The sequence below is a fragment of the Tinamus guttatus genome, unplaced genomic scaffold (assembly GCF_059628265.1).
Source record: "Tinamus guttatus ecotype Peru unplaced genomic scaffold, ASM5962826v1 Tinamus_guttatus_pri_ptg000004l, whole genome shotgun sequence".
Classification (NCBI taxonomy): Eukaryota; Metazoa; Chordata; class Aves; order Tinamiformes; family Tinamidae; genus Tinamus; species Tinamus guttatus.
In genome coordinates, this window is record NW_028288538.1 from 17,333,717 (window position 1) to 17,352,144 (window position 18,428).

At 41.9% G+C, this 18,428-nt stretch overlaps 1 protein-coding gene across 1 annotated transcript in view; it reads right to left on the reverse strand.

Moving 5' to 3' along the window:
- Positions 1–18,428, reverse strand: part of SCAPER (S-phase cyclin A associated protein in the ER) — a 129,650-nt gene that overhangs the window by 17,276 nt on the left and 93,946 nt on the right. The window contains exons 27-29 of the mRNA XM_088520634.1: positions 14,611–14,766; positions 4,771–5,008; positions 1,623–1,772 (exon numbers count right to left, since the gene is read on the reverse strand). Of these exons, the coding sequence (XP_088376760.1) occupies positions 1,623–1,772; positions 4,771–5,008; positions 14,611–14,766 (544 nt within the window). The remainder of the gene's footprint in view (positions 1–1,622; positions 1,773–4,770; positions 5,009–14,610; positions 14,767–18,428) is intronic.

Consider the following 18,428-nt stretch of genomic DNA (forward strand, 5'->3'; position numbering starts at 1 on the left):
CGCGTGCAGGGGGCTGCGGCGCGGCCGGGCACGGGGCCCGCGGGGCCACGCACGCACGCGCGGCCCGGCCTGCGCGCTGCCCTGGCCCCGCGCCCGCTCGCACCCTGGCGCAGGCTGTCGGGCCGACATCTCGGGGAGGAAATCCCTCTCCTCTTCCTGGCGTTTCTGGAGCGGCATGTCCTCGTTGCAATGAATCACATCTGTTTATAGATGTGTGCCAGAAAAGACATTTTTTAAACTGGAGAGAAAAGACAACACTGTTTGCTGGCACTTTGGGATGCCAGCGAAAGCAGCGCCGAGCAGCGGGGATCAGGAAATCGCGGTAATATCGCACGGAGTTTCAGCAGGAACATCTTAAAAATACTGCCCAGAGGCCGTCCCTGTTCCTGCGGGACTTTAGACCATGGTTTCTTCTGGAGGGGCCGATGGCCCCCGGCCGGACCCGCAGCCAGGCAGCTTCAAGATCCCAAAAGGGATTTGGCTCCACAGCGCAGCAAGGCCGTAGCATCCTCCCCCAGGCTCGGGCCAAAACCACAGAAACATTACTATATAATTATATTATATAATTATATAATATTTCTGACAGCATTGTCAGCCTTAAGATATTATAATGTTCCAATTATAGTCAACAACTGCAGGATCACGGTCAAGCAGCTTTTGTTTAAACCTTTGCTGACAAGTGGAAACATTTTTCTGCTCTTTGGCTTAATGGAGGGGACTGAGCCTCTTGCTCTGAACACCCTCTGCCTCCGCACAACAAAAATCGGCACCGGCTGTTAGAAATAAAGGTTACAAGCGAAACAAATAATGTCATAAAATATAACAGTCCATTGAATCACGCCAAAGGTTAAAGTTGTATAATGCAGTTTTTACACATCCAGAGTCAAGTCCACATACTTGAAAGATACAGAGCAAGTGCCAACCTCTGCCTTGACCCAGTCCCTGAGAGGCTGTGCGCAAGTCAAGGAAACTGCAAGTTTTCAGACTGAACGATTTGAAACAGTTTTGAAGTTTTACATCTGGATAATTTTATAAGCTATTCTTTTCAGCATGAGAGACCATTGCATCCATTAACAAAAGTGGACAACAGTCAAGGCAGCTAGAGGGGCATTTCCACTGTTTTTTTTTGAGAGAGTATGTGTTTTACTACCAAAGATGCAAGTAAAAGGACAGCTAGAGCTTCAGTGAGCTCTCCGGGTACGCAGAGATTTGGGGACATCAGCACTTGAGCACATGCCTTGACTGAACACTGCAGAACAGTTTAAGAAGCTACGTGAGCTGGTTTTGAAAGAAGCTACTGCAGTCACCTAACCACACTCTATTGGAGTTCATCTGGAATTAAAAATACTGGTTGCTACGCCTATACTGGTGGTGGGTAAGGCTAACTATGATCCACACAGTATTAGCATCATTGTCTGCATACAAACATCGAGTTTGCTTACAATCATGTAAAATGCAAGTTTTTGTGCTAAGATGCAACTCCAGCTTGTATCTGGCAAATGCATGTATTTGTGTTCACCCCAACAGCTTCCAAAACAGTGTTGAGGGGACTACGCCTTTCGTAGGATCCATGACTAAATATGTGCATGACAACTTCTGAGCCCATTTTCCCCTTGCCCTACCTGGTTATCCGTGTTGTTTACAGTAAAATAGCCCACACAAATGATGACTTCATGCAGCAGCCGCTCACAGGTGTGCTGGGAGCAGTACCACAGCAGGGAGCTGACGATGTGACGGAAGGCGAGCGACAGTCCTTCCGCACCCACAATGGACTGAGAAAAACAAAACAGAAATTACAATCTAGTGGCATGTTACAGGAATTACACAAATCACCCATACAACAATCACACAGACTCTCCTCCCCATCAAGTCTTATCCTCGTTGTTGCAATGACTTTTTTGGAGGAAGGCAGAACCAGCTTTCTTTCTTTAGTAACTTATTACGACGAAAAGGATTCTAATATTAAAAGTCATACAGTAAGTTCAAATTTTAGAACACAAAAGATTGAATTTTGCTTAGAGGACATTCAGCAGAGCATGAGGTTACCCATTTCATTTGACATGCATAACATGTTCCAGGAAAACTTAATGCTAATAATATTTCTTAGTAATTAGCAAAAGAGATTTTTTTTTCGAAACATCAAAGTACATTTTTCATTAATATCCCGTATGTTCTGAATGGAGAAGATTAATAACAACTAGTAACTTTTCAAACATTGAAAACAAGTTAGAAGCATCCAAAAGAAGAGAACACTCAGCTGCAAGACTTTGGGGGACATTTTTTAAAAAGTAGGCAAACTGCTGTAATGTGGAGATTCAGAATTAGATTTTATCTGTGCAGCCTACAGCCTCTATTTAATAAACATGTCAAACAGACTGAACGACACAAGGTCAAAGGGGAAAACTTTAGCATAAAGAGCATGACAGTCTACGAACTCTACTGAAACAGCAGTGCAGGCCTCAAAAAATCTCTTTCACTTCATAGTTTTCTTGACTTTATACCTTGCAGTCAGCAATAAGCCCATATATTCCCACTAGTGCAGTTTAGTTTTAGTGTACTCAAAATCTAGGCAGGAAGCATATAAACCTTGGCAATTAAAATAGGTTCAGTTCCATGGTACTTTCCACGTTGAATTGCTCTTCTAAGTTAGGATACTTTCAAAAATTAACACATATTTCAGTGACTCTTTACTGCTTCAGCTCATGTGAATGCCACGTTTGGAGGTCCAGCCTTTACTTAACCAGTGCTGTCCACACACGCTGTGACTTGGCCCTGTGTTTAACCTTCCCTGATAACAACAGGCCAAAGGGCACCTGAGTTTGTGTATAAAAGTTAAACTAATTTTTCAAGGAATCTATGCTTCCTTTTTAGCCAGAATTAATATCAGTTCAGGCTCCTGTGTCGTTTCTCACTACCATCTTTCAATTGTTTAGACTGTCAAATTAAATGAAATATATCCCCATGAGCCATCTGTGCTAATACAAACTCTAGAACACCAGACCCCTTCTGTTAATCAAAAAACTCTATTCTATAGTCTCAGTAATACTCAATAAAACTATTCCTTAGAGATAATAATCAGGCCATATACAAACTACATCTTTTCCTTCCGCTTTCTGGTAGCATGCTGTAGTACACAAGGTCAGGATGGATGTTAATCTTCTGGGGTTTTTTTCAGTCATACTAACACAATGAAACAGGTAGTTGCTAGGTCTACATCAAAACCAGGATTTTGCCTACAATTCAGACAGTAAATCAGATGCTCCAGTGAATGGGACCTGCACCATTGAACTGAACTAATTCACACTGGTAACTTGTCACCTGTGTGCTCCACTTTACGTGGTAACCATCATCTTACAGAACTGTACACAGAACAAACTCACAGGATTTGGGATTTAATGTTGGTTGTAAATGCTCAGATATGATGGTAGTTGGCAGAGCGAGGATCACAGACAGTGAAAGAGGAACCTGGCACGTTTTATGAATTAATAGTGGTTTCTTGGGATATTGTGGGACAGCCCGTCAGCTGGGGCATTTTTCAACGGTCTCCCTGGCTGCTCTGTAAGGTGCCACTGTTCCAAGTTTGGTTTTACTCCTTGGTGTATAGTGCATCCTTGGGGCACACGTGTAATACCGGCACCTGCAAATAAAGATCCCGTTCCGAAGCCAAGGGGCATGCTGAGCATGCTGTTCAAGAGCACTACACTGCAACACTTGCCTTACAGAAAGAAAAGCCAGTTAACTGTGAAAGTTAAGGGTTGTTGCGCATGCAACTCCAACAGCTACAGCCGTGCCCCATGAAAGCTGCCTGGCCTCCAGCCTGCAGCTCACTCTACACAGACAGGCGTTGCCACATGCAGGTTGCTCGTGGCTGTATCACAGATATTAAACACACTAAAAATCAAAGTCAAGAAATGGCAACTGAAGGAGACATGCTACATTTTACTCAAGCAAAGGACTTGCTGACTTTAATGCATGTCAGATGGCGTCTGTGGTGCAATCTGTATACAAATTACACATTAAACGAAACAGAAACCTATTTTGATGAATTGTACAAGAATAATGTTGCTAAATAATATTTTGCAAAGCAGTGGTTTTTGACAGGTGTTTTATATTAACAAAACAACAGCTTTGCCAATTTATCTGAGAAATACATTAGTATTTACATTTTCTTAGTAAGGCAAAATGATTCTTTTGCACTAGAAATCTCTTTCTACAAAGATATGTAAGAAATGAGGTTTTTCTATAAAATCTTTCTGTTTTTTTTTTGTGAATAAATACATGTAGAGTTAAACTTTCAGGAGATTTTGTCAACAAAACTGTATTTGAATGAAAAATGTTAATATCAAGTGATTTTCAGCTTCAGTTGTATCATCTTAAATGCGAGTGGCCACCGAAAGCGCCAAAGAAATGCAAACCATGCTTGTAATGCAAGCCCTTCCACAGGAGAAGAATTCCTTTTTGATACTGAAGTCTTTTATATTTTTGAGATTTAATAAATGTAAAAATTAGTAAGATGAAAATGAGTGTTTTTCAACAGAGAAGGCAAAAAATCATATTCAGCATTTCATGTACTCTGAATATCCACCTTTTGGTTAAAAACTCCTTCATTAGCCATATTTACAGAGCCGAAACAAAAATAATTTGCAATTTTATGCATGACAAAAGTCAGCATCTAAACAAAGACCTTAAAAACAACAAAACTCAGTCTGCTAAAACATAGGCAATGATTGAAATTTTCCCTCTGAACGTGCGTTTTCAAAGAGCAGTTACCTGAAAAGCAGGCAGATCAAGAACAGCAAAACTGTTGAAGAAGCGTAAGCTCTGAATGGCGACCTGCACGGTGCTCTCGGCGTAGCTGTCCTTGGGGCTGGCCGTGGTTGGATCGGAGATGGTCCCGTGGAAGAGGACGCAGTAGAGCATGTGCAGGACACCCACCAGATCCGTAGCCTGAAGAGCGGCCGTTAGTCCTGTGGGATCCTGGCGCGTGTTGTCAAATATGTTCCAAGATCTGTCAGAGAAACATTAAACTGTCTGAAGAGGATATGAGCACCCAGGGATAACTCTTTGCACGGGGAGGTTGGATTTCTGAGACGTCAAATGGGGGAAACCAAGCAACAGGAAAGTTTAAAAGGAAAAAGCTGACGTCTAATGTGTCATGAAACCACAGTAGTTCCACAAAATACTTTCCCTAATCTGAGCACTATCTTGTGCTCTCTTTAATTGCAGTGTTGCTCTGTTTTAAATATCTCTCTCCACGCACTCTGGAGTCTTTGATTCCCAAATGGGGTCACGATACCAGGACGAGACCACAGGGCTTTAGAGCCAGAGGCCTGGGGGCACTTCTGGGGGCTCCACGCAAGCCTGTCCTGAAGCTCAGCAGCCCCAACCCTCCTTCATCTCCTTAAGCAGTAGCTGGAGCTTGCAGAGGGAGAAGGTCCCTCCTGCCCTCTGTGCCAGGCACAAACCTCCTACCTACCCAGCACAGGACGTTACTAGGACCAGATGATCTTAATCATGTACTTCTGCAAGAATTTAAGAAGGAAGGGGCTGAGCAGCTACTAAATCCATGCTATTTGCGATTTCTGTCAGATGTTATTATGGAAAAGGGTACGGTAGCGTGAGTTTGAAATGGTTGAGGGAAAGGAGCAGAGCCCGCGCAAACGAAGCCAGGCCTCTTTGGGATCTCTGGGGCAGGCAAGTAAAGCAGTGGATATCAGAAAGCTTTTGACTGTCTGGGATATACAGGAGAATAGACAGATGACTCAGGATATTCCTGCTCACATCTAAACTTTCAAAAGCATTTAAGATAATGCCTCAATGATTTGCACAGTCTCTGTTTTTTCACATTATTAATAATCTAGAAAACAATGCCGGGCAGTCACTACTAGAGAAAATGCAAGACTAGGACTACCCTAGATGCAAACTAGGGAAGCTGGATGAACGTGTAGTACTCTGGCAAATGCGAAAGAAATGAAACTGAACAAATTTTACATCCTATGTGTTCTAATCCTAAGCCGTCAAGTAAAGCACTTGAACCTCATTAGGGAAGCTTGAAGAAATTCATCTATCACAGCAACCAAAGGAAACAATAAAATAATAAGATACAGCCAACAGTAACACTGAAAACATAGTACATGCACCTCTAAATGTGGCAACTATGTTTCCATCTTAAGAAAAAGAAAGAAAAAGAATGAAAGAAAGAAGCATCAATACTATTGAACTAAAAGAGATTACACATATTGAGGTTTTTTTTTTTTTTTTTTTTCTAAATAACCAAGGGAAACTGTAACAGGTGATAAAAGAAAAAGCAAATGTCACGGAAGGACAAATTACACGAGGGCATCCTTTAATTTTTATTTGTTATGAGAAAAGGAAGGAAATAAGGAAGTTGTAAATACAGACACAGTTGGTATGAACTGCATTTGAAAACAGCCTATAGCGTTGAGGACCTCAGCTTAAAAAAGAAAATACTGGACCACTAGGGGACTGTGAGCACTCCTGTTGACCAGACTAGGAAGGAGCTTTTCCTTCATCAAAACTGCTCCACAGGAGAATTTCAGTGTCAATGCCAGAAGCACCCGGCACCCCGCACAGGATGCTGACATCCTTGCATCTGTGTGTGTGTGTGTGTGTGTGTGTGTGTGCGTGCTACACACCCCTGTCTTCAGTGGTGCAAACTGAAAGCATGAACTGAGTCACTACCAGCCTTCGGTTAATATCATCTGGGTTCTGTCATTCTCTCATTTTCTAGCAAAGCATAAAAGGGAAATAAGAAAGCACCATCACACCCAACAGCAGGAGCATCAAGGAAATTTTTTACTTGTAATAAAATAACTTTGTTTCTTGGACAGAGGAGACAAATGAGAGAAATGGGCAGAGTGGAATAAAACAGCTGCATCTTCCGCATCCCAAAGAATGCCTTGCTACTAATTCCAAACACAGTTTAGATATTTAAAGAGCATGAAAAACACCAGTTGCATGCAATCGCACTTCACAGCTACAAGAGCAAACTGCAAAGCCAGCACCTCGCACATTGCCTTGTGAATACTCTCCACAAGCGCGAGCAGGCACCAGGTACCCTGGTGCTACCTGGTGGCTCAGAAGAGCCGGCGGGCGGCAGGGACACGGGGCGCCCCTGAGCACCGTCGCTCCGCAGCCGCGTGGGCACCGACTTCCCACACGTGCTGCGCAGGGGCTGAGCCGCCGGCAAGGAGATGAGACACAGACTTAAGGAGGTTATTTTAGCTCTCCGGCCCTTAAGCACCTCGGCACCTGCGCGGATGCCTCCTGTGGCTCCGTCCACCTTGGGTGCACGGGAAGGGCAACACAACAGGGCTGCTGCAGACAATTCTCCATATGAGCAAGTCCTTGACTTTTATCACTCTTTCATATCTTTCTATTCAGAGAGCAGTTGCTCAGATGAGTCATTTTTGCTTTTTATCAGTTAGATCATGTATGTAAGCAATGTTTTTCTTCTGAAATTAGTGCTTATTTTCTTAAAAGCATTTCCTATTTACAGCCCACATGTGATCAGCCAAAGCTACTAAAACAAAACGTTAGGTGCAGCACTGCTGCTACCACCTCAGGAATTATCCCACGTCCAGTTTCAGGGGTAGCTACGTTATGCAGAAGAACCACACGACTGCCTCACTGCTTCATAAATCCCGGAAAGCAGAAATCACATTTTTGGCTACAGGGCAAACAAAACCCAAGGAAGGGTGGCCATTTCCCGGCGGCTGTGGCGCTGCACATGACCCGATCCCACTGCGCCGCACACGGATTGCTTCCCTGCCGGCTCGGCAAGCCAGAGGTCTGCCCGGAGCGGGAGACGAATGCGTCTGCGTTTACTGTACGGGTTCCAGCACAGGCAGTTGTTTAATGCAGGCTGCCTTTAACAGCCGCTGGGACTCCCGAGGATCTTTGGAGGAAACCGTGCCACAAACCTAGCGGCGATGGCCTCGCGGTGCTGCTGGTGCGGAGCTCGTTCCAAATACAGATAATGAGAATTGAAAAAACAAGTTGAAAGAAAAAAGCACAATGATTACAATTGCGATTTTATGCCATTTTACCTCCTGGAAAAATAGAACCTGTGGTTTGCAACAAGCAATCCTCAGCTCCCTTGCAAAGAACAAGAGAAGCAGAAGGCCCACAGGAGCTCTCAGCTTGTGTGTAGCAGGGCTACGCTGCGCAAGGGCTTCTGACACTGCTCTCCTTTTCCTCTGCCCGAACCCTGTGCACAAGATCTTCATTTTGAAGCGCCGTGGGCTTTAAGGGAGTGTGTTTAAACGGAGGCGGCAGAGAGAGACTTCCTGAAACATCGCCCCGACTCGCCCGCGCGGCGCGAGGCAGATTCCTGGCGCGGAGCTGCGGTGGCTGCTGGAGCTGCCAGCGAGGCCGCGCGAGCGCCCGGCCCCGGCACCACCGCCGGGCACTTAAGGAGGGCCCTTTAGGCCTTCAAAAGTAGTTTTCAATGCCCAATTATGTAACATGCAGTAGCCAAAGTACGCTGACTCTCCTTAACTACTCTCAAGTAACTAGAATATTTATTTCCATAGTAGCACATGATAGCGCAGCACCCTTTGCAAATGCCATTTCTTTATTTCAGTTCTATTTTAGGCTTTTCAAAAGTATACAACAGGAAAAAATTCAAGGAATAAATATTCATGATCAAATGATAACCCCAAATTAATTACTGTGTGCAATACCTCTCAGCGTTTTTTGTGACTATTTGCAAAGAGAAGATTGACCAGTTTTACCATAGGTTAAAGCCAGCTTCCTTTCGGCTCTCACTCCATCATTATTTTTAAACAGTCCCATATGAAAAAGCTTATATAGCTGGATGAAATTCTTTTACTGTTTTGTGCTGCTCTGGAGCAGTGAATTAATCAAAATATATATAAAAAAGCCAATTGCAAAACTGACTTCAAATGTGAGCATTATTTTTTCTCACACACACGCACTCACACACCCTCCAAAAGAGGAATTTTAGGGTTATGCCACAGGACAAAGCTATTAAAAAAAGTCATTTTGGCTGCTAGGTTTGGCTGGTAAAAAAAACTCCTGTGGAATTGAAGAAACTGTTAGAAATGTTTATTTTTGATTTTGTCTGTATTACAGTTAATTTGTACACGAACATGCCACTGGCTCCTGTTGTTTTTAACTGTCAGTTATAACCACTTGAAGCCTAAATATTTACAATATAAAGGTAAAAGACGTTATTCATACTGGTTGTGGGCTTTAAAGAAGAAAAAAGTATATGATATGTAAGGAAATAAAGCATGAACCTTCATGTCTGCTGCTTTGAGTGATTTTGATCAAGTTTGTAAAACAGCGATTTTCATACACTTAGCAGATTTCAAATCCTTTTTAGTCAAATGTAGGCCCTGTGAAAATTCAGTGGTAACTGCCAGGACACAGACTGAAATAAATATAAGCAAACCACCCAAAATGAGCAGGTAAAAATACAAATTTGCCTCATTTCTGGAGTCCACAAACAGAGCAACAAATGAGCAGATGGTAAGAATTCTGCAAACGGGCACAGATTTGTGCAAAAAGCAAAAGATTTGGAGGACACGCGTCCCTCCCCAGCATTTAGCAGCACTGCAGCATTGACGTTTCCTTGCACTGCCACCAGCCACCGCACGAAGCCCCTGACGAGGCACTGCCCTCTGCAGCGCCCGGGGCAGGAGGCTGCGCCGAAGGGGAGCAACGTGTTCAGGGCTGCTGCCTCCGCGAGCGGCCCAGGGAAACAGGTGAATGGTTATACAGCCAAAAAAGCTGCAGGGTTCTTCAAAAAACCTTATGGAAAGGCAGCCCATCTTCACTACGGGCTGCTGCTACAGTAATCAGATGCTGCCATAAAGCAGTCTGGTAGAGGCTTCAGATGACTTGAAAAAAGTTTTTTAAAAAAATACTAAAATGGGGATATATCAGGATAGAAAGATATTAACCAGTGATACTTCACTGCTTAAAATACACCACTATTTATTATAAACAGGAATTCTATTGCAGCTTGATGAGAAACAGCATACTCTGCAGAACAAGTACAGAACTGCAATTTCGGCAAGCATCGATATGAACAAACTATTTATATTTGAAAATATATTGTTTTAAAAACTGACTGAGCTAACAAGCAGACCAGCCCCTCTTAGGGTATACATTATAATGTTTGTATATTTGAAATATATACTCTTGATTAAAAACATGAAGCCAAATGGAAACATAAGTTTTCAAAAGGCTTAGAATATAATCTGTAGTTTTTTTAATATTAGGGTTTAAAAACTACCATCTGCATTTCTGTTTCTAAATTATTCTATTTAGGAAAAAAAGTCAAAATAAAGAGTAAAAAGTAATAATTAAAAAAGTATAAATGAGAATTTAGTGGTTGTCAGACCTTATTACAACTCATGTTACCAGCAACTAAACAAGCTATGAACTAGAGCGCTGCGCAAAATGGGCGATTTGAAACATTTTAGTAATTTCAAGAGAATTTTTTCCCTGGTTCACGCTGCGTGCTGCGCTGGAAGGGGCGCGCAGGGCCGGCGCGGGAGCTGCCTCGCAGCGCCCGCCAGCCGCAACGGGCAGGATCTTCATCCCGGGAATGAAGCTTCCCGGCCCGCTTCCTCGCATGCTGGGACGCGGCACTTGCGCCTTCCCTGGCCCCAGCCCTGCCAAACTGCAGCGTTCCGGCCCGGCAGCTCGGCAGCCGCAAGCCCATTGTGCTGAGGAGGTGCCGCGTGCTCCGAGGAGGGAGCTCGCAGACCTCCCTTGCAGCGGGGCAAGGCAGGGCTTTCTCGCAGAGGAGCTCCCGAGAAGCGCCTTGATCTCAGGGATCATTTGCAGTGTTATCCCAGCTCCCACCGGGATCTCACACCTGCCGCCACGGCGCATGCACGGCCGCAGCGATGCGCTGCTTGCCTTGCGCTTCCCCTAGCCACAGTAAAAACTCTTTGGAAAAGACAGCTGCCATCCTGAATGCTGTTAAGCACCTAGATTTGGGCACAACTTGCAAGACATGTTTATTTATCCGTTTCTAGCAGTATTCTGTGAAAAGTCTATTTAATAACTTGCTTTATTCCATATTAATAAACCACCTACTGTTACCTGCAAAAACGAGCAGAAAAACCTAAGTATTATCAAGGCCACAGTTCTTAAGTCTTGATAGCAAATGTCAGGCTTGTCAGGTGTCAGCTTTGCCTCAGCAAATAGAGAGAGCTTGATACACACGTGCACTTTATGTTTTCTTTCCTTATACAATAAAGGCCAATGACCTAGTTTCAACTCTCATATATGCATATGTATATGCATAAATATGAAATCTTTTAAAAACTCATTGGTGAGAACCAAGCTCCTGCCTCCCTTGCTAGTAATGGATGCAACATAGCATAAGACAGGACTTTGAACAGGAGGTCCCAAGTCACCCTCCCTGGTTCTTACATAAGCATATAAAAATATTCAAAATAAGGTCCACATATGTACAACGATTTCAACAAACCACCTTTTATACATATTATAGGGTGTTTGCAAAGTGTGGTATCACATCCAAGCAAATCTTAAATCAAAAGAATCTGTCAAGCATTTATTAGTCAGTATCAAAAATGAACATTTGAAAGGCAAGATCAATATTAAGCTATATCTTTTTAAAGACCTTGACAGTAAATGAAGAGGAAAATCCCTCTCTTATAATAGGATATGTTTATAACATATGTTCAGAATGGAACTTCATTTCAATAACTTTTTATGATATTAGAATTGAAAAATTGTCAATTTATGTAACCACATTAGCAGGATTTTCCTTTATTATATCTAGCTGCATGATTTTGGACTTTTCTTTCTTAAACACCTACCATGGGACTAAAAATATACTTTAGTTTAATCCCACTATTTTCATCTTCTCCTGTAGATCTGTCATACACCTACAAACATGTATGTCACCATTTGAGACCATTCTCTGCTAAAGAGTACCGTTGTGACATCTTGCCTACAACTGATCTGACCTGGGACTCTTCATGAAAATAGAAGAACAACAAAGGACAGAAATGAGAAAAGAAAGAGAAGGATCAGTAGTCTGCTGAGAAGTTCTTGATGGAGACCTGGAGCCCAGGCACCTGAGATCTCCTCCCTGCTTAGCATACAAAGGAAAGTTTCTATGAAATAAATGTCCAAATAAACATGGGATATCAATTTAGAGCTTGGCTTAGACATATTTTGTACACATGAGTTTACCTGCAAGTAATTAGAAACACTCCTGGAAGAAAGACCTGTCAGAGCTACAGGACACAAACACTTTTTCACTGTATGCAAGAACTTCTAGCTCAAAAAAAAAAAAAAACCCACCCACCTTGTATGTGGGAAAAATCTTGGGGGGAGATACATCTTAGGCTGTTCTTAATATTGGCCACTTTAAAGGAAATTAAACTTGTGACCTGGAACATTCCCAGCAAAGTCTAACAGTTTCCTTAGCTTTGGCATCATTTAATGCCTATTTTTGCAGATCTGCTGCTCTTCATTTTTTTTCTCCAATACAGGCATATATTATTTATTTAGCTGTATGGTCAATTCATGCTTTGTCATGATTTTCTCTTTATTTTAACACAAAACAGTATTTTTTTCATTATCAGTAGGGAAAGTTCACTATGTTCACCAGCAAAAATAATTTTTGTGATCTTTACAGCTAATTCTGTTATTTTCTTTACAATTATTTTATGTTGTTCTTGTAATAATGTTGAAAGCCTAATACACTAATATCTTTTTTGGCAAAACTTCCCTTGATGCTACAGAGTCAGAGAACTGGTGGTACTTATTAGTTTTCTTTTGTTTGTTTAAGTAAAACAGTAAAACAACTTCAAATTAATTAATACCAGAGTGAGTAGACAGTTACTCTGATGTACAGAGGTGCATAATATGGCATGCTTTCTTGGTGCTCAAGCATGTTGGATTGAGCTGGAGAATCCAAAATACCAGATTATGGGCAGGTTCCACTGCTATCCTACTACTTACCTTGAATGAGAGGCATCTGTACTTCTCACAAATAAAGGCTGCACTTTTTTTTTTGCTGTAGATCATGTATCATACAACACACATTACTGTATTATGACAGATTTAAGAATTCAGTAAATTTGCGCCCTGTTTCAGCCTCCCTAACCTGTGTTCAGCAACACCTTTTTCTATTTAAATCACCTCAAACAGTAAGTAGTTATGCAACATGGTAGAAGTAAGCCCTGCATTCACTTCTCAAATGAGAGCAGGTTTAGGGGATGAAAGACATTTAATTTCAGCTGCCTTTTAAACCAGTTGCACCACAGCTTTTGATCTGAAGGTGAAAGACAACAGTTTTAAAATCTGCAAGTTCTTTCCTCTGGTTTCTTTTCATGCACAAATGAACCACAGTCAATCACGAACAATCTGCACCTTGGGATAAAATTAAAAGCATTGCTGTTATATGCAGGTGCTAAGATCAGGCAGTACAATTGAAGAAAAATGCTCAATCCTGCAAAATTTTTACTCTGATACACAGCACAGATTTTCTTTAAAGTACCACCTACACAGTGCTATCTTATTTTGAGATACAAATATCTCTAATATTTTGAGAAGCTTGTGCCAGCCTCAGAAATTCCTAATGTTACATTATTCACTCATGTGGCCATAACTACTATTCCACTAAGAGAAGGGCGACTCTCTTAGCGTGCATTTGACTTTTGGCAGCGTTGCCTTGGAATGTAAAATGCCAAGCTGGCAGCTTTCAGAAAGGGAAATTTCAGTAAGTTTGGGTAGTCTCTCTGGGCTCATATTTCTAGCAGTTCTTTTTCCATGTGCCTGTGCCCCTGAGCTACCATCAGCGGCTCTTACCTGCACCCTTGTTCCTTATTTAATATTTTATTAAATCTTGTTCTTCATGCCCAGCGTCATTTTTCCATTTCAGAGATCCATTTTAAACTTGTCAATACTGTCACCTCCTGAACTCCAGGACAGTCTGATGCTGGTGGCTCTAGTTTGTTGACCCGGAAGCTTTGAAATCTTTGAGTTTATAGAATACATTCCACGTAGTCAGGCTGTCCTAGAGCTGTAAATTATGGAAGCCCAGATTTGCTGGCAGAAACCCAGGCAGAAACATGCTCCCACCCCCAAAATATATCTTAGGTTGAGATGAATGAGAATTTTGTATTAGAAAATTCTCTGGCAAATCTAATAATACTTTACAAAAAAATGTAATTCCCTTACTGACAGCAGTATTTTAAAGAACAAAAGCTGAGCGAGGCTACTCAAGAGACAAGTCAATTAAGCGTTGATTTTAGTTGATAATAAAATACCTCTTGAAGGACTGGACACTTAAAATTACTAGTGATAAAACCCTCTCTGTAATGATGAGTAAGAAAGATAAAGTTTGCAATTCTGACAAATGACTTACAAGAATCGAGACTCAATGCAGGTAACTAATTACAGCCCAACAGTGAGGAGGTGATGGGAGTGAATTTCCTGCACTGATTCCTTAGCAGTTCTTGCTGTGTGACTAAGAACAGTTCCGGTTTCTGGCCTATTCAGGAAGCTCAGTTCCACAAATGCAACATTTGCAGCTGAACATGCTAGAGATGATGGACCAAGGGCACTTACCTCCCATTGACAGCAAAGCAGAGCTGACATATCCCATGCAACACAGCTGTGGCGTTTTGCAGAAACGTGGCTATTTTGGGATTCTCATCAACGGGGCCTTGCACGGAGAGGAAGCAGCAACACAACTTGTCTATCAATCCTATGTTCACCATGTAGCTAGAAATGGATAAAAATTTGCATTAAAGATAGTCCCATATCACTTCTGATACAGTAATTTCTACTTCGCTACTATCAAACTAGGCAAAATGCAAGTTATGATTATTTAAATTTTTTTTCTAAAAGCATTCAATAAAACAGTTCAAACTATAGTAACTTCAGGTCTGGCTTTCTGCCACTATCAGTAGTTTTTGTTAGGAGATCTATCTGTTGTAGGACAATTTGTATTATATCATTCAAGAAAGATGAATGTAAATGTTTGTTTTATCTTTTTTTTATCATATCACTCCTAGAAGGATAACGGAATTTTGCCATAGTTAATGATTTGCAGCATGACTTCTTTTTAACATGAAAAGACAAACTTCCTAGAACACACTAATTCACAGAGACAATGATGTTACCCAGATAACATTTTATTGCAATACATACATCATCATAACTACTGCCTATCTTTTTTTCTTTTCTTTTTAAAACACTGGCAACAGTTAAGAGAGTAGCAGAACATGCAGGTAGCAACCTACAGCAGATCAATCTGATCTGCCTCCTCAGCAGATCAACCAGAACTCAGGGCAGAGAAAAGCATAGCAGTGACTTGCTTCTTTCTTAAACCAAAAAGCCTCCTCTTTCTTTTTTTAATCAGAGTAGATTAGACCATCATGTTTTCCTATGTATGAAGCTTTTAGTTCAAATTTCCAGGAGATTGGAAAGCTAAGTTAAACATTTTGTCATTTGTCCTTGTACGTTAACACAAACAGCTGTCTGTGTGCACCAAGCTCCTTCACACTTCGATCGTTATATTGTCCTGTCCTTCTGAATGCAGGTATAATCCTTAACCTCTCAAATCCATCCAGCACCAAGCACACAGATCATTTTTCCTTCCATGTCACCTAACTTCACGCGCTTGCCCTTCTCTCCCACAAACATTCAACTTCTTAGACCTTGCTCCTGCTCAGTCACTCCTGCTGGCGATTTGTATGAGATCAACTTTCTCTAGGGAGACAAATTCCCCAGCCTCAGTCACCTCCTTCTCTCCTTTCCCTTCCATGTTTCTTTGTGCTTTCTTCATCAAATGAGGAAAAAGTCAAAATCAGAAAAAAACCTGCTATGATAGTCTTTACCCTCCACCTGACTAAAGAGACATGGGCAACTAAGATGCCTTCCTGACACTATCAACTGATTCACAGTATTTTACAGTGAGAGTCTACAAAAGCCAACCCATTACTATTTTAAAACCAACCTACCAGGTCTTCTGCCTACTTGTTAGTCAAACCCTCTCTCAGACACTGCCTGTGTAAGCTCCTTGAGATAGGGACATAACTGGTTAGATGATCCATACTGTCATCTCCACACTGATTTGACCACGGTATGATAATAATGTTTATAATAAATAATCTTGAGTAGATAATGCTTGTCCCTAGGAGCTACACAAATATTTACAAAAAATTACTATTCCCACAAATAGCTTACAGTCCAATTTTGGAAAACCAGGGACTTCTAAGATTTAGTAATTTTTAGACAGTGTTGCTGCTCAGAGATTAATGTCTCCTTAGGGCTAGAAGCTGCATTTTCTGCCAAAGTCTACCCTCCTGACACCAAGCTATTGGGAGCAATGAAAGTAATTAAGAATAAAAATACACTGAGTACAAAGCAAGAAATCTGACTGCAGTCAGATGAAAGGCTTTTTAAAACTGCTGAAGCCTAGCAGTTAAAAACACTTAGAAAACACATAAAGATTATTAGTTACACACCGATTGCTTAGGTAAGCTTCACTGGCTTGACTCTTCTATATAGTAACATGAAAGGCTGCCAGCATTAGGTTTCTTACAGATTTTGATCTAAGAAATCCGCCTAATCATACAGGTGATAAACAAGTTTGCCAGTATGGGCAGGTAATTCCAGGAACAGAGCTAGACATATTACAGTCACAGAGGAATGCTGAGTGTTAGAAATCTCCGTGGAATAGAAGAAAATAACAACAGGAGAAGGAATAAAACGATGGATGAGGAACATTTCCACTAACAGACTGAGAAGCATGAGATGTGTTCAGTGCCCACTTTCCTTTACATCTACGCTTGCATACGGAGGGGTAGAAGTGGCCGGGCTTTTGGCAAAGTTGGCAACAGATAAGAATTTGGAGTCTATTGGGCCAAAACCTGGGAGCATTCATGCAGATGAGGGGAATGTCAAAACTCTCTAATGTATTCCCTTCATCTCTTAGATAATTTAACAGCAGCAGCATAACTGCAGTAATCTGGCTAACCCTTTGCCACCCAGGTGATGACCAGATAGTTGTTTATGCATCAGGTCTTAATTTTCCCAAAAAAGAGGTGGGATGGTGAGGGGTAATCAGTTTTCCTCTTTCTCCCTCAATCTTCCCAAAAGAAGATTTTTTTTAATCAACTCTGCAAAAGGACACACGATACAATGACCTGGAGGTGAAAGATTCTCATTAATAATACAATTTGCCTGTTTTGGACTAGTTTAAAATGCCCCCTCTCTTTTTTCCTAATTGCGCTATTACCTTGTCATCATGCCTTTCACTCTCCGTTTATAATCAGATCCCTTCGAGTGCCCCAGGTGAAGGACCGAGGTGGATTCTCATGTATCTTCTTAGCTTAGGGGTCTGCCTGCACTTGCTGCAGTGTCAGGTGTCTGCTCAGCACAAATATCACTAAGCAGACCTCCCACCCTCCCATTCATACATGGGGAGGGTGCAACAGCCTGAAATTTCACACTCTTTCCAAACCTGTTTGGGGAGGAGATGGGTTACCCAAGAACAATAAAGTTTTAGAGGTCACTTGCATCTATGACAACTGTGTTTTGCTTTCCTCCTCCTCCAGCTGTCTCTGAGGTGTCCAACAGCACCATACCAGACTGTAGGAAGTCTGCAGATGACGAGGTGTGCAAGTTTCAGCACAGCTCAAGACAAAGACGTGATACAACAGAGCGCAGCAGTGGGGACCGATGCTCCCTGTGCCACGTTACACCAGCAGACCAGCACAACTTCCATTTCTGCAGGGGCTGAAAACATTCTGATGACTACCTCGACCATTTATTAGTGAAACTAGGATTTAAGCAGAATGAGCACATTACTGGATAAACATGTCTTGCTTCCTTGATTTAAAAGGCACTAAGAATGACAAGGAAAGGGATTCTTCTTTAGCTTTATAGTGCCTATACTGCTTAAGAAACAGAAGCACAAACCATTTAATCAATGCACACTGATTTTGTGTGTTCAATTTGGCAGACCTACCATGTTGGTGTTAGCGGTATTTAGCAATACCTAGCAATCATATGTTGGAATGCATAGCTCCCACTGACTCTATGCTGAAGGTGCTCAGCACTGCTGAAAAATGAAATCCAGCCCTAGAGTCGGGACTTATAAATTAATGAGCAAGCATAAAACATTAAAGTGATGCTGTGTAGCGTTGCACAGGAACGCTGCGTCGCAGGCTGGATAAGGATCCCATTCCCAAGCTCTGCATGCAGCTGTCAAATAAGAGACCGCGCCGTTCCCCTTCACGGCCCCTGCCTCCTGCGCGGCTTCATTTCGCGCTCCGGCAATAAAAGATGCAGGAGTTTTAAAATCACTGTCTCCTCAGTTATGTATGAGCTCTCTCTCCTCCTTAGGAGCTCGAAATGAAAACTGCAGGAAAAGCTGT